The 25,531-nt window shown below is 45.1% G+C and overlaps 1 protein-coding gene across 3 annotated transcripts; it reads left to right on the forward strand.

Annotated features, from left to right (window-relative positions):
- Positions 1-104: 104 nt before the first annotated feature.
- Positions 105-25,514, forward strand: LOC115636254 (protein CutA homolog). 3 transcript variants are annotated; one of them, XM_030536146.1, is made up of 6 exons: positions 105-285; positions 2,835-2,983; positions 10,319-10,378; positions 13,861-13,906; positions 14,891-14,940; positions 16,723-20,560. In XM_030536146.1, exons 1-6 carry the CDS (start codon positions 202-204, stop codon positions 16,823-16,825), a joined length of 492 nt encoding a protein of 163 aa, XP_030392006.1. In that variant the 5' UTR covers positions 105-201; the 3' UTR covers positions 16,826-20,560. The 3 variants fall into 3 exon arrangements, with proteins under 3 accessions (XP_030392006.1, XP_030392005.1, XP_030392004.1); XM_030536145.1 differs by lacking the exons at positions 105-285; positions 16,723-20,560 and adding exons at positions 292-567; positions 22,037-25,514; XM_030536144.1 differs by lacking the exon at positions 105-285 and adding an exon at positions 292-567.
- The last annotated feature ends 17 nt before the right edge of the window (positions 25,515-25,531 follow it).

Genomic DNA, 25,531 nt, shown 5'->3' on the forward strand with positions numbered 1-25,531 from the left:
GGGGCGGCAGGTAGCACGAGCCGGGTACCAGCCCCTCCTGGCAGCAGCAGCAGGAGGAGGCGTTTCCGTGTCCACTGCGAACACCCCTCCCAGCCAGACCCGCCGCCACTGGCCCCGGCAGCGCTCTGGGCTGAGGCCGGGCAGGTGGAGGGACGGGCTGGCGGCCCCGGCCTTGGCCCTGGACTAGGAGGGCCCTGCAGGATGAAGATGGACTGGCTAACTCAGCGCTGCCAGCTGCCGGCTGCCCAGGGCTGCTCCCGTCCGGGATGCTTCACTTTGCTGCTGGTAAGACTGAGCCCTTCGTTGCAACGGGCTGTGAACCCTGCAGGCTGCGAGCCCTGTGGCCGCAGGCAGGTTGCAGATCCTGTGCGGGACAGTGCCCGGGGCAAGGCGATTTCACCTTGAATGAGCGTTTCCGCTGGTCCCTGGGGCACGCAGCTGCCCCGCATGGCAGGCAAGGAGACTGCGGGAGCTGCTTCGGGGAAGATGAATCTGTGGGCAAAAGCGGCATCTCATCTGAACACCCTCCGCACGCCGTTCAACTCCCCGCATGCTGCAGAGCAGAGGGTAAACGAGGCAGTGTATTCCTTCCCGTTTTCTTGGGTAACTTCACAACAGGTTCACTTTTCCTGGACACTGATTGCACACAGCTGAGTGCATTTCCCAGCAAACTTCTCCCTGTCTGTGGGAAAGCTGCAAAGATGCACTTAGCAGAGTACAAAATTCTCTGTCTTGGGACAATGCAGATCCCAAGACAACTTAGGCTTTCAGTGTTTAGAAGAACGACCCGTGCCCATGCCAGTCTGTATATAGATCAATTCCTGATGCCCAGACATCTAATCCGGTGGGTGATTACAGAGAGGCAGAGGTAGAGATTGGAGGGCGGGGGAGAGGGACTTTCAAAAAATTGATCTGAGAGAAGAAACACACATATGACAAATATTCCCTTGTGGACATTTTCAGACTTCTCGTTTGATCGGAAGGCGATTAAAAAAAGTTTCTTTCACTAGTGTTGAGGAATCCTTGCTCAACTCAAGGCTGCCATGATGGTTTTGTTTAGCGATGCATCAGCCCTAGAGTTGTTTACCAAAAACTTTGAATATGGGGATTTCAAACCCGGATCCAAAACCAATCCTAGGTTTTGTTTTGCAAAACCTAAGTGGTAAGATTTTGCAAAATTGCAAATGTCCTGGATTTGACCATCACTTTCCAGCCTCACATTTTTCAGTGACTGTATAGCATGTTGGTGTAGCTCCATTGGTCCCAGGATATTAGAGAGATAAGGTGGGGGAGGTAATATCATTTATTGGACCAACTTGAGAGGGACAAGTTTTCGAGCTACACAAACCTGAAGAAGAGCACCGTGTAGCTCAAAAGCTGGTCTCTCTCACCAACAGAAGTTGATCCAATAATAGATATTGCCTCACCCCCCTTGTCTCTTTAATATCCTGGGACCAACACAGCACCAACAAAATTGCATATTTTTCAGTGATCTCACTGAATTTAGGATCCCACAATGATGGTTTTTGAATCTAAGTCACTTTAGATATGGACAGCTCTGGGTCTATCCAGATTAATAACCCAGAAATCCAAAATTTGCAATCCAATTTCACCTTCACTTCTTGGACAACCCTGAGGAAACAACAATTGCATTGTTGCATCAGATTTCTCACTTCTTGTCAGGGAAAAAACAGGAGGGTTGTAAATATTGTATTACTCTTTATTTACAAATGTTGCTTGCTGGTACAGCCTCAAGGGATGCACATATAACTTTCATGGAGGTTTATGATTGCCATGCTGAACAGAAAGGAGCATATACATCTCCCCTAATAAGGGGAATAGAAGCACTGCTCTACTCTGGCAAATACCCATGCCAGAATTGTCTCTGTTTTGAGTTAAATGTAAGTTGTCAATGTTCCTTTAACCTTAGCATGCACACAACCAAATTCACCCATGGAGTAGCTCTATAATCAGATGTAGTTATTCCAGGTATGAATCTGACCCACAAAATTAAATACACAGCTGAGATAACAGTGGAGACTGTTTGGTTTCAGTTTTGGTGCTTTTAAATCAGTGCCTATAACAAACATAGTATGCAAATATTGTGTGAGTGATTTATGATTTCCTTCTGTAAATATGTTTTTGCTGTACTTGTCCATAGTGGAGACAGAAAGGCAGAAATTCCTTTAGCAATACATTGGGTACCAGGCTTGCATAAAAATCTGATTATCGTCAGTCTCTACTGTGCATAAAACAAACTGTCTGATCAGCCACCAAACGATACATTTTTATCTTATTTGTATATTAAGGGCCCACTCTTACAGCTTTACTTCCCTTCAGTATCAAGTCTGAAATAATAGTTTATACTGATGGTCTGATCAGCTTGTTCTTGGTTTTGTTTAATGAATGGAATGCCATTTATCCCACCAATTAAGTACTTTACAATTCTAGTTTTTTTTTTTAATTATAAATGTTTTTTATGGTTGTACAGTGGATGTTTTTGTACATGCACATTTTGAGCATGATGCTTGCTGAAGCAGGTGGCCCCAGACTCCTAGGTTCTGTTCCAGACTCTGAAACTGACCTATTTATGCACTAAACCCTCTGCTCTAATGTTGGATTGAACCCACTACTGGGGAATGGTTATTTGTTTTAAACATTGTTTCTCTGAACTAAAATAATAAGCTTTATTGTAATAATGGCAACACAAAGAAAGGAGACTTTCTTCTTGGCTCGTACATACTGTAAACACTTGGGGTTTCTTTAAAATACAACCTAAATTTGAAGGACACACTTGACCTGGCATTCTCACGGTTGTATTTTGCATTCTATAGGTAATAACTCTGTCTTTACTGATGTATCCAGTGCTGAAGAGTCTAGGTCTTCAGCTGCACTCTGCAGTCACTGGCAGCTATATCTCGGGAACCCATTCCATTGCTTTCATTAACTGTCCCAATGAACAAGTTGCAAAGGATATTGCAAGGTACGGTGTCACTTTCAGTGTTGTTGTGCATGAATAATTCAAAGCCTGGCTGTCATGAAGTAATGGGTTGTTTGTTTCATTTACTGTAGTTATTTCTAAGGAGGAGGGTTTCTCCCATTCTCTCCACGTGACACACACTTTCTCTCCCACTCATGTATTAACTCTCTCCCGCAAACAGCTCCGTAGTGTAGGAACTCAATCTTCTAAAGGAAAATTGTACCAAAAATAAAAATCTATCTCGCTGGTGCAGAATGCAGCTGCCTGCCTCCTTCGAGGCCTAGGCTAATGTGAGCACATCAAGCCTCTTAAATTCCTGCACCGGCTCCCAATCTGTTTCAGATGCCAGTTTAAGGCCTTAGTCCTAATTCTCAAGGCAATTCCTGGCTCAAGCAACTACCATGACAGCTGAACTCCTTTGAGACAATGCAGGTCACAAAGCTCAGCAGCAATGCATGAGGGTGGAGGGCAAATCATTCTGAGTCAAGGGGATCTGGCTATGAACAAACTTTCAGGTGAGATTAGGTGAATGCAGAGCATGACCACATTGAGGAAATGTTGCCAAACTTTTCTCTTTCAAAAAGCATTATCAACGTAGCAAGGATGACACTTACAACACTGACCTCCAAGAATCCAAACACTCCTCCAGAAAAAAAAAATCCTGTAACAGTCAACCAACCAACCCAAAACAGAAACCAACAAAAAATAGCCCAAGCAGAGATTCTACCCTAGAAAGGGTAAAGTGTCAGAGGCTCCTATGAAGTCCACTGGGGACTTTGCTATTGCTATTGACTTTATGTCGAAAGTGCCCAGATGCTACAATGAGGGGTGGCAGTATAAAAGCCTAAAGTAGATAAAATAAAGAAAAGAAAACCAGGCCAAAAAAAGGGGAGGGCGGGGGGAGAGACAAAATCTGCCACTCAATATCCCTCCCTACTCTAATGCATTTTGCAAGGGCTTCAAATACATCTAGATCTTTTTTTATTTTTGATGTACCATAGATTTGTATGATGAACACTTCACAGATTCCTAGCTACATGGCTAAATAGCTGCTCTGTTCAGAATACTGGAAATGTTTATAGTGGACCGTTAAGTTTCCTGCAACACCTCTTATGAGCTCTATTCCCTGCTAACTCTCTGCTTGCCAAAAACTCTGCCTCTCTTCCGTAATAACAGAGTGTTCCCAAACAGCTATTCAGGAAACAATGGGCTACTAAAAGGCATTTTGTGTCACCATTAATACTGCAACTATATCAAGTGCTTTACCACTTGAGGTGTATGAAAAAAAGAATAACTGTGCATTACTAGTCAGAAGACCATTTAGTCTCTGAAAATGCTTCACATTAGCAGCTCCGCAAACTTTTTCTGTCTTTTGTTTCTTCTCTTCCAGGGAAGGGAGATGAAATAAATAACTCCCTGCAGTTCATGCCCATTGCTGAGATTAACATGTATTTTGCTAACATTTTTCTTGGTATTAATGAATTAAAGTTGAGCTCAGAGGAATTTGGATTAAGTGATAATGGGTTGTAGCAACTGGCTCTGTGGATGAAAGTTGATTTTCCAAAACCCATTAGCTGCTAGTATGGATGGCTTTATCTTTCTCCTAGATTGCTCACTGAGGTACTTATTCCCAGACTCCGCTTGCAAGTATTTTCTTTGGTGTTTGTAAAGGCAGGAAAGGGTTTCAGATTTCAAGGACTGCTCAGCTGTAAACAAATACAGTTTGGAGGCACACCAGTTAGAGCAAGTTATGATCTGAGTGACCTGCAATGCTATTAAAATTGATACTTAGTAGAAATCTCCCAGTCTTCAGAAAACGGAGATTTTGCCTGTGCCTGATTTGGGAAGTTGAGTTTTGGAGGTCCAGAGGGCATGATCAGGCCCTGAAGCAGTCTGGAGGTGACCTCACAAATAATCTAAACTAAAAATATTTCAAGCTAATCATTATCTTTTATTAAGATAAGACTGGGTTACACCTGAATATTCCATCAGCCTCCAGTTTTGCCTTGTATCTGTGCAGTCTTTTTCTTTACTTTTCTCCTTATTTCATATTTAATCTGTCTAGAGTATGAAGACAAATGTGTGTTAATGCCGGGACATAGAAATACACATGAAATATCCAGCCCAAAGCCATCATGAAGTATACAGCCATTTTCAGCCATCCATCTTCATCTTGTTATTAATATGTGCATTTCCCCCAGGGTCCATGTGTTTCATAGATCTCAGTTAATTGGGAGGGAATGACACCAAACAATATCACAGGAATTGTACTTTACACTTCTATGGTGTTTTAAAAACTTGAAGTCTCACAACACCTCAGAATTAAGTGATTATTAAAAGCTCTGCACAGCAGTGTCCTCCTGCTCATTGGTAAAATGCATAGGACACTGTTGCTACTCTTTAGAGAACAGTCCCCTTCACATAGGAATTGCATTACAGGATCAGACCCAGGATCCATACAGCCCAGCACTCTGTCTCCCACAGTGGCCAATACCGGCTGCTTCGGAGGAAGGTAGAAAGATTCTCATAAGCTGCTCATAGGTGATGTCCCTTCCTTGCTTCCAATCAGTTAGTGGTCATGGCAGCCTGAAAGTTTATGTCCCTTTTATTTGTTATCCTAGTACCTTGCCTGTTGTGTGGATTAACAGAGGGCTGCAGTCTCCAGGGCTCTCAATCTGGCATGCTTCACCTGCATCAATTTGATAACTTTTTTCATGTAATATATCAACCACATTCTCGATGCGGTTCTGATCGTGTCTCACGTCTGCAGTCCCTGTTGACCTTAATCTCAGACCCAAGACTTTTAGAAAAAAATTAAGTCTGATTTTCCTCCTAAACTCTCACACCTCTAGTAGATCATTAGGACTTGTTGAAAATTTCTTGTCAAAACATTTCTTGATGGTAAATTGGATTTGACAAAGTGAAAATTTCCCCAGGAAATATCTGCTTTCCTCAAAAAAAAATTTTTTTGTCAAAAACACAAAACCCTGAACATTTTTTGGTTTAATTGTTGGCTGTTATGGGTCACAAATGTTCAGGTTTTCAATAAAAAGTTGAAATTTTCCATGGGAAAAACCTGAATTTTCTCAGCAGCTGTATAGATTGTTACAAGTACTAGGGGTTTACAGTTGAAAGTAAGAGTGTGTATGTACATCACTGAATCTGAAGACAGTGGTTTCCCCTAATATCCCTTCTTTTTCCATCCCCTGCATGCTGAGGTGGCGTGCATGCTTTATATAGTTTTCCTCTCAATTTAATTCCAATTAAAAGTATGTTTTCCTAGTTATCTGGTAGTAATCTGAAATGAAAACATCTGAGTGATTATTGTCATTTGCCTTTCAGTAAGGGGCCTCTTTCAATAATTACGGAACCAGCCACTCACTCGTCTCTCTTTTAAAATAGAAACACAGGACTTGGAATGTCTGGACATGTTGCAGCCGTCAAACTGGGAACTGCTTCCTATCAGTTGCAAGGGGCTAGTTGGCTTGGCTTTCCGCCATTAAAATCCTCAGCTCAGAATCTGTTCCTGCTGAAGTGTTAATGTCACCATGTCCTCATGCTTCTGCGCTGTATTTTTCCCTCTTCCAGGCAAGCTGCCGAACAAGTTTGCTCCAGAAACGGCTACTCTCCAGGGATTGCCATCACTGTCAGCTTTTGCCATTAATCTTTGTTCTGTGTCCCTCAGGGTGTCAGACAGTTGGGGCAGTGCTAATGTAATAGTAGTGCTACCAAAATACAAGTTAGAGTTTAATATAATACCTGTAGGAGACAAAAACAACATCTAGATCAGTGTAAATGTAGCATTTTTATTGCTATAAAATACGCCAGCTAGAAGAAGGCCTGAACCAAAGCCCATTGAAGTTAAAGACCGACCCCTGGGGCTTGGATCAGGCCCATAATTCAGATACAGAATCTTTGTTTGTGTTCAAACCTTAACCTGGTTTAACAGCAAAGAAATATAGATTCAAAGAGCTAGCGCTGTGTCCGGCTCTTCCCAATGGCAGCACGTGTGCACAGCTTAGTTTATGTGCAGGGTCTATAGAAAGCGTAACGTGTTTTCTTTTAAGCAGTAATCAGATTTTCAAGTAACTACACTTGACTAAGCAACACATTTGCAACTAGAATGATCCACTTTAAAGCTGGAACCTAAGCCTTTGGATAGCTTTTTTTGGGGGGGGTGGTAGGGGTGTTGGTAAAGAAGCAAATCATTTTGCTACATAACACGCATTTTTAATTGCCTTTTCTCTTCTGAAATGTTTCCATCTCCAAGTGTTCTTGGTTTGTGCCAGTCACCAACACTTAAACATTCACCAGCAATTGTGAAAATCAAGCATGAAAAATTGTGTCATGCTGTCTGGAGACAGGTTATTGCCTAGAAAAACTTTTTGTGGCTGCTTATGGATGCATAAGTACTGAACATTAAACATTTGATGTGCATGAGCCACAGTTTAAATGGCTCCCTAACGGATACCGTTTCACAAGGAGTTATATTGCATTCCCTGTCCTAGCCGGTGCTCCTCAGGGACCAATTTCTGACCTGCTAATCTGTAGCAAGAATTCTGGATCAACTCTCTGCAGGAGGGACATAAATAGTTTCCTTAAAGGGACAGCATCAGAAGTGTCTTCTTCTTATGCTTTCTCTGCTATTTGCAATTTTCTGTTAGAAGGCTGGTACAGACCTTGTCCTCCTGTTTTTCCTTTTTCGTATGGCAAAAATAGATTTTCACTTTCCTGCTCCAGTTTATTTTGGCACATAAGTCAATATACCTTTGCTTTGTTTACATCCTTCCTTGTGTCAGGGATAGTATTTATTAATTGTGCTCCCTCTGCTGGCCAACTGATTGATGCAACAAAGTGAAATGTAAAATCTTGCACAAAGATTGTCTCTCTTTTGTCTTAAGAGATTTTTTTTGCAATCCAGGGGACATTCCTCATTAAAGGAAAGCTAACATTAGCCTTCAGCATTATTGCAGAGGACTCCACAAAAGCAATATAGCTTACTGGGAGATGGTCACCCATTTTAGAGGTCACCTGAATACAGAAGTAGTTCCCAGGAACTCCTCGCTTCTAATTCCAGCTCTAATAGTGTCTGCCTGGGTGGTTTGGGGTATGTCATGTAATCTCTCAGGGCCAGCTTCCTCCTCTGTAAATTTGAGATGGGGAGGATAATTTCTTACCTACTTTAACTGGTTAAGAGGATTAATTAGTGTTTTTAAAGCACCTTGAGGAGAACAGGGCTAAGCATTATTATAACAATCAGCTGCATCTTTTGAAAACTGTCCCATGTTCTGTAGTGAAATAATGCCCTTACATCCAGATTATAATATATCCTAGGAGGGATTATGAAACAAACTATATCATCTAGTGAATCTTTTATCCTTAAGAGAGGATTTCATGTCACAAGCTTTGAAAATACCACATGTAGATTTAGGACTGTTTAACATCACAGGGTGACCTGCCCCAGATGCAACCTAAATCAGCACAGACGGTAACTAACCCATGTCAGCTGTCGACATCCAGGCCACGGTACCAGTATGCAATTATGTAACAGGCTCAAATCTGGCACCTAACCCATAAAGCAAAGCTATTTAGATAGCCTGCGTTCTCATTTGGATTCTTATAAGCTTCTTTTCACGTCTTTATTATTAGACCTGCTTTGTCTGTCTACATATTCCGCAGCCAGATCCATGAGACAATGGAGGCGGCTTGTTACTATTCTTCCTGCCACAATGCAGGGCCCCACACTGGCCTCTACTCTAGTAGCAGGAAGGAAAAGGGACAGTCCCATGGAGGGCGAGAAAAGCAGCTCCATTGCCTTCTTCCTACGGATGCTGGGAAATCCCCTCCATGGCACAGCATCGGGCACTGGGGAGGCAAGACACCAGAGTGCAGTCGCTCTCCAAGCCATGCTTCTCTTGGGTCTAGGCTGGTTCCCAGCTCCTGGAGGAACAGGTTGGGTGCAGCCACTGCCAAAGCTAGTATGGTAGCACAGCTTCTGAGGGAGCCGTGGGTGATGGTGGGAGTGGAGCCACGCCCCATGGGATAGTCAAATAACCTGACCTCTTCCCCAATGGAACATATGGGGGAGACTATGAGCAGGTGGCCCAGGAAGCTGAGTTTTTAGCCATGCAGTGCCTGAATCTCACACAACATAGAGTATCTCAGAAGGGGGGAAATGACGCGATCCAGTGAGTGGCTGAAACTGACTCAGTTTTACTATTTAGGTCAAGGTCATACTGTCTTATCTTACTAAGTGATTTGAAGAAGCAGTTTTATTTGGTTTGAAGTAGCTAATAGTGTACAAACATCAGGGTTGATTTAACCATCAAACCCACTGAGGGTTAATTCCTGCAGCTGGGTGGATTTATTCTTTCATTCTCTATTCACTCCTAACTCCTTGTCTGGAATTCCGAGGTCATATTTTTGACCCAAGTGTAATTGCTAGGAGCTTAATGTTTTCATTGCCATAGTGCTCAGTACAAAACACAGGCCAGAGTTACAGAAAAACAAATTACATGCCTAACAGGGCCATGCCTTCACAGAACGTTTAACACAATTTTGGGGGCAGAGGGTGCAAAAGAAACAAGCTCGACGGTCTCTCCAAAAGCGTTGAGACACGGGTGAGGTTGGTAGGCACAACCTTTGACCTAGTACTCCTAGCCCTCTTCCTACCCTGCCCCACAATTGCTTCTGTGCTCACTTCTGCCGGCAGCCCAGATATAATGCACCAGCAGTCCTGCAATAACGAACTAGTCCACAACCAAAGGAGGAAGATTTCAGGAAGGGATGGATTTGGGTTTCAGGTTGCTATTAACTTTCTGGTATGAAAAGGCCAATGTTGTTAAACCTTTAGTACATTCAATTATTTTTAGTCTGCTGTGCATGCAAGAAGCGGAGTCTCATGATATCAGTTTATGACTGGGAGTCAGGGACTCCTTTGTCCTCATCCCAGCTCCAATTCTTAATCTCAGCCTCAGTTTCTCCACTTGTAAAATGGGGATAAGACTGATACATCATGGGGATGGTGCAAGGTTTCATTAGCTAACATCTGAGACTTCCATCCATTCCTATGAGTCCTGCATATTGCCACTGGCCAGCACTGATGCTGGGACCTTCAGGGTCTATCAGCAGCAACTTGGAGGGACCCTCCTCCTGGCTGAGCCAGTAGGAGACGCTGAGCTAATCTCAGCTGGAAACTGATTAATCCTGCCTCAGATGTCAAGGCTTGTCACTAGAGGAAACAGCTCAAGGTTAATTTCACAGCACAAGGTGGAGGAATGTGCTGGGAGTGGAGGACATACAGTTTATTTACAAACTCACCTTGTCTGTTCTGTTTAGGGCCATTATGGATAAAAAGCTGGCTGCCTGTGTGAATATCCTGCCGAAGGCCTCGTCTATGTGAGTTGCACTGAACGCTCCCTGAAAGGACATACAAATGCTCGTCTGCAAATGGAAGTCTAAGCCAGGAATAGTAAACCCAAGAGGTGCTGGAGCACCCACAACTGGCTCAGCACCTCTCAGAGTTAGGCCAATGAAACCATGCAATCAGGAGACCAATTTATTTGTAGAAGGCTGCACTGCTTTCTGATTGCTAGACAGGGAGATTGTAAGAGTAACCCTTGTACTGCCACAGTGCATTAAGCGTATTAAGAATAGGGGGTAGATGGTAGACATGCCCGCCTGTGGCCATTTGTTTATTGGTTACTTAGGAATAGAAATCTTCTTAAAGAGGATTTTAGCCTCTTTCACCATGATTTTATGTGGGTTATTTCTTTCATGAGACCTAAATTTATAATATTAATTGATGTCTTCATAAGGTAGGAAGGAGCAGCCTTTGACCCTGGAATATGGAAACAGTGATAATACTTATGGGCATCATGGACTTTCCACCCACAGATCAGAAACCTTGTCATTAATGAATGACGCTCAGGACATATTAATAACCTCATTGCACAGCTGGGGAACCGAGGCATGGAAAGGTGTTGTGACTAGCATCTGGCCACACACACAGAGCCAGGACTAGCACAAAGATCTTCCACTTCCAGTGCCTGAACCACTGAACCATCCTTCCTCTGCAAGGGCCTGCCCCAAAGCCCAATGAAGCCATCCACGCCAAGGCAGACTTCTGTGGGCTCTGGATCAGGCCCCACATGCACCACACGGCTCACCACCAGCCACAAATCTATCTGGGGCCCTACCCACCCTTTCCTGACCAGGCTGGCAGAGCTGAACAACAGCACCCCAAACAGAGCTGGTCCAAGCAGTGCAATTCTCTAACATTTCTCCCACTCCACTGATCCCTCAATAGCCCTGGGCTCACCTGCCCCATCTCAGGAGCAGTCTCCTACTTGGATCTCTCTCTGGGCAGTCTCAATTGGGGTGATGCCATTGAACTCAACTCCTGCAGAACCATCCTACAAAGGGGATCAGTTCTGAGTCCAGTTCTGTTCAATATCTTCATCAGTGATTTAGGTAATGGCAGAGAGAATATACTTATAAAGTTTGCAGATGATACCAAGCTGGGAGGGGTTGCAAGTGCTTTGGAGGACAGGATTAAAATTCAAAATGATCTGGACAAACTGGAGAAATGGTCTGAAGTAAATAGGATGAAATTCAATAAGGACAAATGCAAAGTACTCCACTTAGGAAGGAACAATCAGTTGCACATATACAAAATGGGAAATGACTGCCTAGGAAGGAGCACTGCGGAAAGGGAGCTGGGGTCATAGTGGATCACAAGCTAAATATGAGTCAACAGTGTAACACTGTTGCAGAAAAAGCGAACATCATTCTTGGATGTATTAGCAGCAATGTTGTAAGCAGGACACAAGAAGTAATTCTTCAACTGAGACTTAGTCAGCACTGATTAGAGCGGGAGTATTGTGTCTAGTTCTGGGCACCACATTTCAGGGAAGATGGACAAATTAAAGCGAGTCCAGAGAAGAGCAACCAAAATGATTAAAAGTCTAGAAAACATGAGCTATGAGGGAAGATTGAAAAAATTGGGTTTGTTTAGTCTGGAGACGAGAAGACTGAGAGGGGACATGAGAACAGTTTTCAAGTATGTAAAAGGTTCAACTATGTAAAAGGAGGAGGGAGAAAAAAAATGTTCTTAATCTCTGAGGCTAGGACAAGAAGCAATGGGCTTAAATCTCCCTTGCTGCAATTTAGGTCAGACATTAGGGAAAACTTCCTAACTGTCAGGGTGGTTAAGCACTGGAATAAATTGCCTAGGGAGATGGTGGAATCTCCATCCTTGGAGACTTTTAAGAGCAGGTTGGACAAACACCTGTCAGGGATGGTCTAGATAATACTTAGTCCTGCCATGAGTGCAGGGGACTGGACTAGATGACCTCTCGTGATCCTTTCCAGTTCTATGATTCTACAAATAGCTCCTCTCTGTTTTGGAGCGGTGTGTGATAATCCGTGTTAAGGCTGGATCCTGGTTACACTTATGCGCACACAGCTGTTTTAGCCTCCTCCTTCCCAGGCCATCTGAGCCCTAGCTGCTGCTCACTAGCCACTCTGATGCCTCCAGATGACTTCTAGCCTCCGGCTCCAGGCACATGGATGGCATGATGGTGGCATTCTGTCAGGAGAATTGTTCTAAAAGGGCATGAGTGTGATCAAGGAGATTTGCTCGTTGTGAGTTAGTGAGAAAGAAATAGGGCTGGGATCAATTACATGATTCCAGGTGAAAGCCATTTCTGCAGAGAGTTATTCCCCAGCTGCCAATGTGTAGGGTTCTGCCAGCTATCAAGCAATCATTTTACTTCCTTTCTAGATTTCCTAAAAGAAGCACTGATACATCCCTGGTTACCATGGGCAGGTGCCATGCAATCTGCAGTACACAGAGCTGCTGACCTGTAGCATCCCCTGTTATTCCAGTCCTGGGCCCCCAAACAGCCCCGGCAACACACTTTGCTCTTCCCTTGCTGGTCCACAGCCCAGCATAGCTCTGCCAACTCATTCAGACTCCTCTCCTAATCTTGCCCCCACCCAGTTCTGCTGAGGCACCCCAATCCTGACCCATGGTATCTCCAGATGCTCCAATACTACAGATGCTTCCTCATCTACTCTGTGTAGACCTAGCCCCAGGCAAGCAGCTGGACATTTTCTAGGGCGATAAATGTTCGTTTTTCATAAATGCAGTGATTGTCTGCCTGAGCCATGTGCCTGCAGAGCAAGGACAAATCTGGCAGCCAGTTGCTGATCCGAGCTGGAAAAGCCGAGCATGGGGAGAGTCACTGAGGTACCAGGCGACTGGCAGCATTTTAATTACTTCCATGTCAGAACCCCCATGGGATGTGACAGTCCTGAGGGCAATCTATCCCTGAACACTCTACCCTTCGTACATGCTTATAAAGCCCCTTAGTGTGCTTGGGAAGCGAGCCGCTTTGCCCATAAATGTCATCCAAGGCGTTCATTCCCTCCTGTGTCCAAACAGCCAGACTTAGTTCCCAAACTTGCAATGTGCTCTGCTTGGGCAGACCCCTGCACCAGCATAGAGCACCACTGACCTCATGGATGCAGGGGTCCACCTGTGCTGGACCTGGGCCTTACTGAGCATGGGAGAAAGCATTTAGCTAGCAATCTGTCAGGTTTGTGATTCCACCTGCTCAGTCAAATCCACAGCAAGTGATTAGAAAATGTGACATTTCTAGAACAACACAGAACGAAATAAGGAAATGTGACCTTGTAGCATGCACTGAACAGGCAAAATTCAAACAGTAATAATACCTAGCTCTTACAGAGTACTTCCCTTCAGCAGATCTCAAAGCACTTCGATGTCTTTAATGGATTTTTATGCCAAGCCAGTATAAACGGGGCTGCAGGCATTTACTGTATTTATTTATTTCTTCTTCTTCTTTTAAATCTAGGTATTTTTGGAAAGGGGAAATAGAAGAAGCCACTGAAATACTTCTAGTAAGTGTCTGGTCCTGTGTATGTAGTAGAGAGACACATTTCTAAGAGGGGCCCCATTTCTGACACTCACCTACAATTAATTCAATTAGGACAATTTGCAGGGACGGCTCCAGCTCAGGGCAGTAGTGGCGAAGAGTTGGTACCATTTGAGACTGCGTGAAATGGATTCAGAGGTTCTCTCTCCAGTTCCTTGAGGACACGGGTCCACATCACAGAAAGCCCCAGCAGAGAGACGCTGGCCTCAGTGAGCCACAGTAGGCTGGGCTCTCACTTTGGGAAGGTTCCATTCATAGCAGCAGGCAAGGAAGGGGAAACATTTACTTTTCTCAGCAGGGCTGTCAATCCAGCATTTTTCTTGCATGTACGGGCTAGAAGCACCAGCCCGATTGTGCTGGGCACTTTCCACACACATAGAATGATCGAGTCCCTCCTCTGAAGAGTTTACAGTCTAAACAGACAAGGCAGGGGAATTATTCCTCTGCCTGTTCTACACACAACACCGAGCTCTTTTATAATTCATCAGGAGATCTCAAAGCACTTTACAAAAGGAAGTAATTGTCACTATCCCCATTTTACAGATGGGAAACTGAGGCACAGAGCAGTGAAGTGACTTGTTCAAGGTCACCCAGCAGGCCAGTGGAAAAAAGCTGGGAACAGAACCAAGGTCTCCATTCCAGTTCTCTATCCACTAGGCCACACTGTCTCTCAGATGGGAAACTGAAGTACAAAGAGATTAAATGATTTGACAGACATTCTGCTGCAGACGGTGCTAGTGTATTTCAGACATCTCCCATGGGACTCTAGCTCAGAGTTACTTGAATAATTTGCATATGCCATAATATTGCCATGAGACTTCCTAAGTGACTTTAATTCCCTCAAGAGAACTAAAGTAGATGCTGTCAGCACTAGTGAAGAAGAATCATGTGAGAACAATTCCGCTGTCCCAGATTATATTTCTCTTTATATCATCTCTTTCTTTTACAGTTAGTGAAAACCAGGACGTCAAAAATAAGTGAATTATCGGACTACATCAGGTGAGGCTCCTGCCTGTTGCAAATGATATTTTCCCCCAAACTAAATTTGCCACCTCTAACTCAACCAGTCAGAGGGCACAGTTACTTCCTCCCAACACCCGTGTGTAGTCATTTAGTGATTTGACTGCTTGTGCAGGTGCCAGATATCACAGATATCATATCAATTCAAACCTTACACTAAAATGAAGAACTAGGTAAAGTCCAGCTGGTTTCTGGTTGAAATTGAGTCCACATACCTCAAAAAAGTCTCTAAGGGTCACCAACATGGACAGAACTTCAGCTTTTGTGTTGCAGCCACAGGGAATTCATGGAATTAGTGCAAAGCTAGGGGAAACAGAGTGGTTTGGTCTTAGCCGTACCTTTGAAGGAAATATTTTTCTCACAACATGAACAATTAGCCTGTGGAACTCACTGTCACAAGATATCATTGAATTATCAAGATCCAATTATATGGATCCACTGATATGGATAACAAGAATATCTAGAGTCATCATAGTAAATAAATAAGAGCTTTGGAGAGGATATCAACCCTGATGCTTCAGGGCTTAAGTCAGCCTTTAACAACAGAGGGTAAGAAGGAAACTCTCTCTTAAAACAGGTGATCCTATGGTTGCCTACTTCAGGGTTTCTTGCCTCTTTCGCTGAAGCATCTGGTACTAGCCATGGTTGGAGACAGGCTGCCAGGCTAGGTGGGCCACTGGTCTGATCCAGTCTAGCAATTCCTGTGTGTAAATGATTCCCTCTCACCCCTGAGCAGCCCCATGCGGCTGGGTGCCCAAACATCAGGGTATGATCTCACTTCCCTTTTGGGGGCTCTACAACAGACTCTCTTACCCCAATAATACCCCTCCTTGAGGCTGGTTTGTTACAAAACACAGTGCAAATAATCCATCCCAAAACACGTCCATTTATCACACCCACTGCATATAGTCCCTAGAATCCCCCAACATCTAGCTCACCAGTGTAACACATACCACAGCCCAGCATCTTCCACCACACCAGCCTCTTCTTCAGTCCTGTCCTGCCAGCGTGGACATCCCAGTCCTGCCAGCAGGAGCCCACCCTCCCTCAGCTTCTATGCTGGCAGTTCCTCTTCATCAGGGGAGCATCCACCACTCCCTGGTTCCATTAACCTCTCATCTCAAAAAGGTCAGCAGGTAGCCCCTTCCATTGCTCCCCTGGCCCTCAGCATACTCTGCTTCCAGCTGTCCAACATGCAGACATCAGCCGCTCCGCTGATTGCCTGCCTGCCTTCAGCCTTCTCTGGCCCTTGGCTTCAGTTTGGAAGCTAGCAAGCAACTCCCTCTGCTGCTCTCTTGCCTTCAGTCCTTCCAGCCCTCTGGCCTTTCTTCTGCTTTGGAGAGACCATTTGGGAAACCTCTCCACAGGCAGCCCACCTGCTACCCCCCTTCCATAGCTTCCATCAGGGACCTCCCACAGGTGCTGCCCCATTCACTTAATTGGTCAAACTGGCAGCAGCTGTACTGGCATACAGGCGCTGGACCATCTCCATTTAAAGGGCCAGCCACCCTGTGACGCTGTGTTCACTTAAACCCCACACACTGAGCGAAAAGCTCATGGATTTTGAATCCACATGATCTGAAGAGAAGGGCCACAGAACTGCTTTGAAGTCAGAGGCAAAGCCCTGGAGGCCCTTCTTGAAAAGTGCTCCTGTGAACTGCAAGCTCCTCATTTCTTGGGGCTGTAAATAAGATTGAGCTTGTTCCTACAACAGAAATGATCCACTCCCACTGTGGGGGCTGTGTGTGTTTTCCATTTTAGATCCGTGCATCCCTTTGAGATTCCTGAATTTATCAGCCTGCCTATAGACCAAGGAAACCCCCTCTATTTAAAATGGATTGAAGAAGGTGTCCCCGATGACTAGCTGGCCTGCACCATTCTGTCCTCCAGACATACCCAGCGTTTCCTTCCTGCCAGGCGTAGAGGACATTTGCTTTGGCTCTGTAGTCTTCTCCCACTGCAGGTGGGACTGGTGCATACATACGGAAGGACAATAAAACCCCAAGGGAGTGTTGGTAGCACAAGCACCTGGGATTTGAAATTTGACTCCTACTTGAAATACAGTTTAATGGACACGCCTTGTTTGTGTAAACCTACATTCTACTGAGCACTTAGCAACACATCGTAAGTGGAGCCTGAAGGGGAGAAAGGGCACAAGTTGTCCAAGAGTAGTTCCAAAGTCATGAACAGCAGGGTTTGCAAAGGTGTGTGCGATGGGATGTGAGCTCCTAGGGAGACGCTATGGCTATTTTTAGGAGCACAGGGTGAAAATGCACAGGATAGACCCCAGCAACACAGTCCCTGGAGAAAGACCAGAGTTCCAGTCCACTGGCTTTCAGAGGTTGGCTGCACTGCAGAGGAAGCATGTGTAGCCCCAGTGACAGTGAGCTGGGGTGACCGCTGGTCTGTCTGCCTCCTGAAGAAGGGTTGCTGCAAAGTGGCGGAACCAAAGATGGGGAAGGTCCTGCCCAGCCCTCTGTCCCACTTGCCCAAATGAACGTAAATCAGGATGCAGCAAAATGTCCCATGAGGCATCAGATCATGTCATCTCCTGCTGTGCGGCACTGTTTGCAGCAACATGGTGCTTTGCATCCTGACAAGGCAGCAGAGCCAGCCATTCAGAGCGCTGCCTGCTGAGCATTTGTGAAAGGATCCCAGGCAGCACAAAGGAGGACCCACTGGGGTGGGGAAAAAGCTGGACTAGGGGATGCAGCTGACAATAGCCCACTGCTTCTGGGAAGAGCACAAACGGTTAATGCTCTCCAGAGCATACAGCAATGCCTAAAGGCAGTAGGGATCCAGTGAGGGCCTGTGCCATGCTGCACAACAGTGCCAGGCTGAGGAGACAAACCTGGTCCCAACAAAACCTTCCCTCTGGCTGAAGCAAACGCTTTCTCCCTTGGCGGCATGTAACACTGCAGACAGAGTATGTGGGCCAATGTTTGCGGTGAAGCCACCAGAAAAGAGGGTTCCCTTTGAGAAGGACTAGGACTTTCGGCCACTGTACTGCCAAAATGTTGGGCGTAGGTTATAACTACAGCCTGGACCTGTTCTTGCTCCCATTGGTCAGTTCTGCCGGTGGTTTATTAATTCACGCAGGGCCTGATCTAAAGCGGAGTGAAGCCAATGAGAGTCTCTCCCTTGGCACGGGGGCTTTGGCTCAGGCCCATAGTGCTGCGGGTGGGATGACACTTTGCATGTGTCAGTTGATGTCCCTGCCCTGAATATAAAGTATACAGCTAGCACACAGAGACGTCGGCATGCTGTGGGGTGGGATGATACAAATGAGGGAGCGAGGGGCCAATAGGAAGGGGAAGGGGTCAGTAATGGGAGCAGAACTGGGTCACTTGAAGCTGTGTTTAAAATCAGATTAACCCTAAGGGAGCCGGACCAGGGCTGACCTTGCTGGAACTGCTTGGCAGATGCTGTCAGGGCTGAGGCAAAGGATGCAGCGCTGGAGAATGCCTGACCGCTGGAACCATCGCTGAGTGCATCTGCCAGTCAAAGAGCACTTGACATGAAGCCAGGCTCTAGCCACTGGAGGAGAACTATCCCCCACTCAGAGCCGGAGTAAAGCGGGTTTCACTCCCTTGAAGCCAAAAACATATGAGAACAAGTCAGGGGAGGAAACTTGCACGGTTTGAAATTCAGTGAGAGATGTGCACGGGAGGGGTGACGTCACGCTCCCCGTGCTCGTTATCACCTGCAGCCGCTCCTACCTACTGGCGTCACTCGCAATTTCTCTGGCAATTTGCTGTGGTTTTAAATGGGCACTGGATGTGCTGAGCTGCGGAATTAAAGCTAATTTGCAGAATAAAGGTCAGCAACCAGCAAATGGGAAAGAGATTTATTAGTGAGGCTGAAGGGCAGATTGGCCAGGTCCCTTCGTTTTCTAGTATCAACTTATTTGTTAGATGCCATGAATGTTCCAGTGCTAAATGTAATTAGTAGGATATTGGCAGAACATGTGGAGAACACCCCTGTGCCTGCAGAAAAGGAGCCATTAGCTCTTTAATGAGAAAAAAAAAGTCTGTCTACACCTGGTCAGATTTGTATTGTGAACCCTGAAAATTGCCTCAGAATTTGATGGTGAAATGAAATGTCCTAGGGCAGGGAGATTTTAACGGGTGAGTCATTTAATAATCTGACTGTGAGAAAATGCTCTTGGGCACTTAGCTGATCTAGGAGCTTTGCAGTGACTAGTGAAAGAGCTCGTGGCACTTTCAGGCAGCTACCCCCCCTAGGATCCTGCATATGCCTAGAGGAGCATTAGCCTCACCTGAGAAAGCTGAAAGGTGAGCGTGAGCCTGGCATGCCAGCTTCACAGCGTGTCGAGGATGCACTGGACTATGGAGGTTGAGCAGTTCAGGATCAAGGCTCCAGCAGAACAAGAGGCCCCAATTGCTGCTACCTCTGCTGCCACTGTTCTAAAGACAGTGAGGATGTCAGACTCCAGGGCTGTCAAGCCAGCGGCCCAGGACAGAACTACTTCCCTGCTCTGTGAAGAGGCACCCTCTGCCCTGTGCTCTAGGTACATGTTGAAGAAAAGCACAGAACTGTCTGAAATAAACTGGAGTAATTCTGTCTCCCCAGCTCCTGGGTGCGAGCCTACTTTGATTTACACTCTTTACCTTCTTTAAACTCTGAGTGAAATGCTAGTGCTTTAATAGTTAAAATACCTCAGCTCCGTACAGTTCAGTGCTCCCTTGAAGCTTCTCTTGCCTAATGGTCCCGTTTAAAGGATTTTTCACATTTCTTAGCCTCTTGGACCAGAGCTATGCAGGCTAATCCTGTTACAGTACAAAGCGCTAAGTGCTGCTGTAAATCAGAGGCCTCATCTCCACAATGCTGCCTACATAAAGTGTGCATGATACTGTATGATAATCCAGGATAGGAAAAAACGCATCTCTAATCTGCTCCTTTTCATCAGCTGACAGAGTTCTAGCTCACACACCGCAAGGAAACAGAGCTTTTATTTCCTTTAAGAGGATATGCGACATCACTGTTGAGTATAAACAGAGAATTTCCCCAAGCTGAGAACCAGGTCTTTCCACTCTGCCCTTTGTTTTGCAGCTAGAAATTACATGAACAGCAAATTAAAACACCAGATTTAGTAATACTGGCAACAGCCCCTTGTGTGACCGGAATCCTGTCAGATTTCGCACGGCTAAGCAGGGTCAGGCTGGGCCACAGAACTGCCAAGAACCCCTTGGCGCTCCAGGGACCAGTGCTGGGAACTCAACAGGTGGCACTCCATCCTCTGAGTCAACGTGCCATCATAGCGATAGTGAGAGAGCAGGGCTGCTGCTATTCCGATGAATCATAAAAACCAAGGTCCTGACCGCTTGTAATTAAAGAGCCCGCAACCCTTTTTGTTCTAGCCCTAGTGTCCTAGCCAAATTCCAGTCCGAGTTCCATCAGGTTTCCTAATCCCTCTGGCTGCGTCTGTTGGACTCCGGTATACTATTTTTATTTCAAAAGTCTGTATTTGTGAGCAGGGGGCTGCAATTACAGGGAGACTTTTAAAAATGCTATATGAAAAAAAATTCTAGCTACTTTTATCGCCACAATAGGATTAACCCTAGGTTAAATCAGCTGTTTATTGCTAGAATAAACTGGTGATTACATTCTGGCTGCCTCAATACCCTCTGTAGAATAAACTGGATATTAGTATTCTTTATATCCTAGCCTGAACAGTGGTGCAATTTATGCATTTCACCCAGAGATGGCAGCATGTCACTGTTGAGGAAGTAATTCCTCTAAGCAGTATACATAGCTTGCAGATATACTCCCTTCACACGCCCACTTAGCTCCAAAATAAAAGTTTCCTGAGTGGGAATATAGAGAAAATTTCATGAACCAGCCAACTAAATATCCCAAAAAGCAAAGGAGGGTCTTAGCTCCATAGGTAAGTGCATTTCAATGGACCATGGTGCCAGGGGAGCTGTAAAAGGACCCTTGCCCCTAAGAAACAGGACGTCTGTGTGGTTGGCTCAGTGCCTCCAATGGATCTCTGAGAGCTGCAGGGTTTTGGAGTGGGACTCCTTGCTTCTCCTGCAGGACTGACCCCACTCCCTAGACAGAATTAGAGGAAAGGTTTCCTCCCTCTCCCCTGCCCCCCACCTCCCCCAGGTCACCTCCTAAAGGTTTCTGTGGGAGAGGGTATCCAGCCTAAATTAAACCACATTGACCTGGTAACATGCTCTGTAAGGGCAGCCCATTCTGCATTGCTACACGGGACTGGGGAGCAAGCGCCAGTACCATGCGGTGATCCTTCGAGGAGGGGAACAATACTGATGGACTTCAAAGGGAGCGTTCTCTGGAACAGGGCTGATCCACACATGGGATGCAAGGCAGGGAGGGCTCAAAAGGCTCAGAGGGACGTGCAAGATCTTCAGCAGGGACAGATCCGGGAAGATACCTTCTGGCCTTGTCCCATATTCAGCAGCCCTGCAGCTTCTCAGAACTAGGCACTTCAGCCTTCCAATGCTACATGCCCCTGGAGGAAAGGGAGCGGAAGCCTGCTGAAAAGTGCCAGTCTGCACCTCATCTCTGCGATTGCCTTTCACAGTAGGTTACACTGGTGGCCGGCCTCAGAATCCCAGAGACATATAAGCTGCCACTCGCCATAAGCCAGACAGAGAACCCATCAAGTCATGCTCGGTATGGCCCAGTTTCTAGGTTTCACGACTACATGATTAATAATGGACATGATAAAAGAGCCGGTGACGTTAAAAAAGACTTTTTAATTGTACATCAGACATATTAATTACAACTTGAATATAACAAAAGTTGGTTATTAAAAGCAGCAGCTTGACATCATAAATCTTTAGAAGGTGCACAGAATTGTTATAAGATCTATTAGAACTAATGCAACACATCCTCTGGAACAAAGCATTTTTAAAAGCTCCACATTCCCCTCTCTGAAACAGATGCAGGGGTGGGGAAGATTGGTTGATTGGTTTGCAGGGCCTAAAATAAGAAGCTTACACCTGCAGCACAGACATTCCTGAAATGTGCAATGGCTTTCTGAGGACTTGGTGTCACTCCGCTGCCTATTCTGCCCATTCTGCAGCTTCCAAAGGGAGGAAACACAATTGAGAGATGAACAGAAAAGACCCACCTGGCAAGATTAGGATTCATTCATTGCGCATCAGCCAATCACTCCACCAACACCCAGAGCAGAACAGGGAGCTGTGTCCCTCACACTGCTCTAAGTCAAGCCTGAGCCCCTGGACCCCAGCTCTGCAAATCTCTCTCGGGGACACTCACTGAAGTCAGCGGGAGTTTCAGGTCTTGGCAGGTAAGTAAAGGAGGAACTGACTTTCCGCTACTGTCTTTTCAAGGGGAGTTGCATGCAGTTTCAGCATGCACATCTATTCTCTTACTGATTTAAGATCTTAAATGCTAATCCCGTGATCACTTATAAGCTCCATGCAGGCAGAACCTACTGAAGTTGACAAGTGAGGCAGAGCTCATGGCAGAGTCAGGGTCTTGTCTCTTTCACTTCACCTCTGAAAGGCGATGGGTATTGACCCAACTCTAATGCCCACATTTAAAATACAGAAGGAATGGGGTTACGTCCCCCCTCCTCCACCCCGATCATTTCTAAGCCAAAAGCCTCAAAAGCTCTTGGTTATCCTGGGGCTCTTGAATATGTGCTGAAAACAAGGAGCAGATTCAATAAAGAGTCTTTTTCATATTCTTCGTTGGCTATAAAGATGCATTCAAAGCACTTATGTATTTCCCAGGACATGTAATAGCTACAGTACTTTGAATCATTAAAAAAAAAAAAAAAAGCCTAGCTTTTGGAAACAGCAAAAAAACCAACTAGCTTTTGTGCTCAAAAAATGCAAAATGATACAGGGCCTGATCCGAACTCTGTTGCAGTCAGTGGAAACACTCATATTGATTCCAATGGGGACTGGATCAGGTCCCAAGAGACCAAATCAAAAAACGTACCACCATGCATAGAAAGACCCCAATCCTACAATTGGATCCACACAAGCAGACCCTTAGGCACATGCCCACACTGATCTGATGCAGATTCAGGAGCCAAGTCAGTTTCTTTTCACTCACAACCTGCGTAGTTAGGCAAGTCTTTTAATGCTTTCTATGCACGTGACTAAGGGCTTGTCTACACTGACAGTGCTGTAGAAGTGAAGCTACGCCACTGTACGCCACCTTCCCGAGAGGCACTGGCTATGTTGACAGGAGAGGCTCTCCCAGAGACACAGCCCTATCTACAGTGGGGGTTAGATCCATATAACTGCGTCACTCCTCAGGGTAGATTTTCCACCCCGAGCGATGGAGCTACACCAACATGAGAGGTGGTACAGACCAAGCCTCAGTGGTGAGAGGTTACTTTAACAGTAGAGATGTACTACAGATTGACTTTTAAAAGTCACGGTTTCCATTCACTGGATTCAAATCCAGTCCCAACAACAGACTCCACATTTTACAAGCAGGCGGCAGCTTTTCCATCGAGGTGTTCCTAGATCATATCTGACAGATTAATTGAAAGGCTTCTTTTTAAAAAAGATCCCAAAAAAACCCCTGAAAACCTGCTACGATGGATGGATGGATAGACTAATCTGCTTCTGCTACAGCAGCTGATAACAGGCCAGATTCTGATCCTAGTTACTCTGGGATAATCTTGAAGAACTCATCTGAAGGCAATGTAAATACTTCAAATTTACACTAATGCATCCAGTCAGAATCTGTCCCAAAACTCTAACACTCAAAGGACAGCAAGGAGCTGTGTGCACCATTCTGGGTCTCAGCCATATACTCAACTCAGGCTACAGAAATACGGAGACCTTAATTCAGATGGGGGGGGCGGGGAGAAGAGGGGGGTTAAATTAAAAACAACCCCCTCACACACCTGGATTATCCATGATGTTATGTGAAGAGTTACATCAATGGGAGTTTTACTTTGTTAAGGAATATGTAATTTGGCTTTGGTTTGTAACTTTAACCTGTTCTGTTAAGGCGATGTGCCATTCATTTAGATGTCAGTGGAGAAGTGCTGCTTTTATCATGGGAGTTCTGCTTAAAAATGGAGCCTAATTTTCCTCTCTCACCCGTTTTTACTCTTGCTTTACACCCATGTCAGTTAGGGGAGAATCACACGCTGAATGATTCAGGATCTTAAAGTTTTTTCAATAAAATGAGCTTTTCAGTTCATCTTGCAACAGCCAGGTCATAAAACCATACACACTGTTAAACCATGTCCTCTAGGGGTTATTAAAGGGGAAAGAATTTGCAAACTCTAGTTTGCTTTTTTTGCCTTTAAGAGATTTAAATGTTTGCACTTCTCTCAGTTTGGACAATGAAAGGAGACTTGTCAGTTTCACTGGTGTTTATCCACAGTGGTGTTGTAGCCATGTTGGTCCCAGGGTATTTCAGAGACAAGTGGGGTGAAGTTGTATCTTGTATCAGATCAACTTCAGGTCATCTGAAGAAGAGCTCTATGCAGCTCAAAAGCTTGTGTCTCACCACCAGAAGTTGGTCCAATGAAAAGATATTACCTCCCGCACCTTGTCACTTGTTTATTGTCAGTTTCACTCTGGGTTCTCAACGACCAGGCTAGAAAGGGTGGATAACTTTTCACTGAACGTTCAAAAGAAAAATCTAAAACATTTCTACTGCTATTAAGAGTTTGTAAAAGTATAGCTCTAGTTTCAACCAACCCAGATTGGGTCTTAGCTACCTGACAAGATCACTTCACATTAGACAAGAGGGGCAATTTTTTATTATTAGGTAGGCAAACTGAATCCCAGAATTCAGCTTGGCAAGTCACTTTCTGAATCCCAATAATGGAAAACATGGCTCGCCTTCCAATAATTTATTACATTCCTTCTTTTGATTCTTAAGTTACTGCATTTCCTCTCCCTTCCTTGCCCTGCAAGGCAACATCCTCTTCTTCCACTATATATGCAAGAGCAACAAAGACAGAGATCATGCAGCGCTAAGTAGAAAGATTTGGTTCAGCTGGTATATGTCAGGTAATACAAATAGCAATAAGTATTGTTATGTATCCAAAAGCAGCAGCAACAGAAATTCCCTCCCCCTACACAAACAAACATTCTCTTTCATTAACAGAGATACAGTCACTTTTCCTTTGTTTTGCTGGGGGGGGGGTTTGGCTTGTGTACTCATTTGGCAGCATTCAACACACTGATCTTTACAAAAATAAATGGCCATGGCTCCATTTCATTTAAGATGCCATCAGTGCAGAACAAGGCCCTCCTTGGTTTTAAGGCAAGCTCAGGTCATTTGTCCAATTCATTCCAAGACTGTGATTGTCAAAAGAATAAGCAAATGGAGCCACTGCATCGTTTTACATCTTAATGTCATGGGACAATAGCAACCATAAAGTAAATCTGTCCTGTGGCTGGAAAGGCTGGAAGTGAATGGCTTAAAAGAGTGAGTGAGTGAGTGTGTATCCCATTAACGAATGAGTTTATGATGAGGAGGTAAACACACTTCTACCTCGATATAACGCCACCCGATATAACAGGAATTCGGATATAACGCGGTAAAGCAGTGCTCCGGGGGGGGCGCGACT

This window comes from Gopherus evgoodei, chromosome 16 (assembly GCF_007399415.2).
Source record: "Gopherus evgoodei ecotype Sinaloan lineage chromosome 16, rGopEvg1_v1.p, whole genome shotgun sequence".
Classification (NCBI taxonomy): domain Eukaryota; kingdom Metazoa; phylum Chordata; order Testudines; family Testudinidae; genus Gopherus; species Gopherus evgoodei.

Excerpts from the sequence above, each read along its gene's own strand:
- LOC115636254 (XM_030536144.1), top strand. The coding sequence starts at position 406 with ATGAGCGTTTCCGCTGGTCCCTGGGGCACGCAGCTGCCCCGCATGGCA. Across the intron at positions 10,379-13,860 it reads CTGCCGAAGGCCTCGTCTAT|GTATTTTTGGAAAGGGGAAA; the intron begins GTGAGTTGCACT and ends TTTTAAATCTAG. Across the intron at positions 14,941-16,722 it reads GAATTATCGGACTACATCAG|ATCCGTGCATCCCTTTGAGA; the intron begins GTGAGGCTCCTG and ends TTTCCATTTTAG.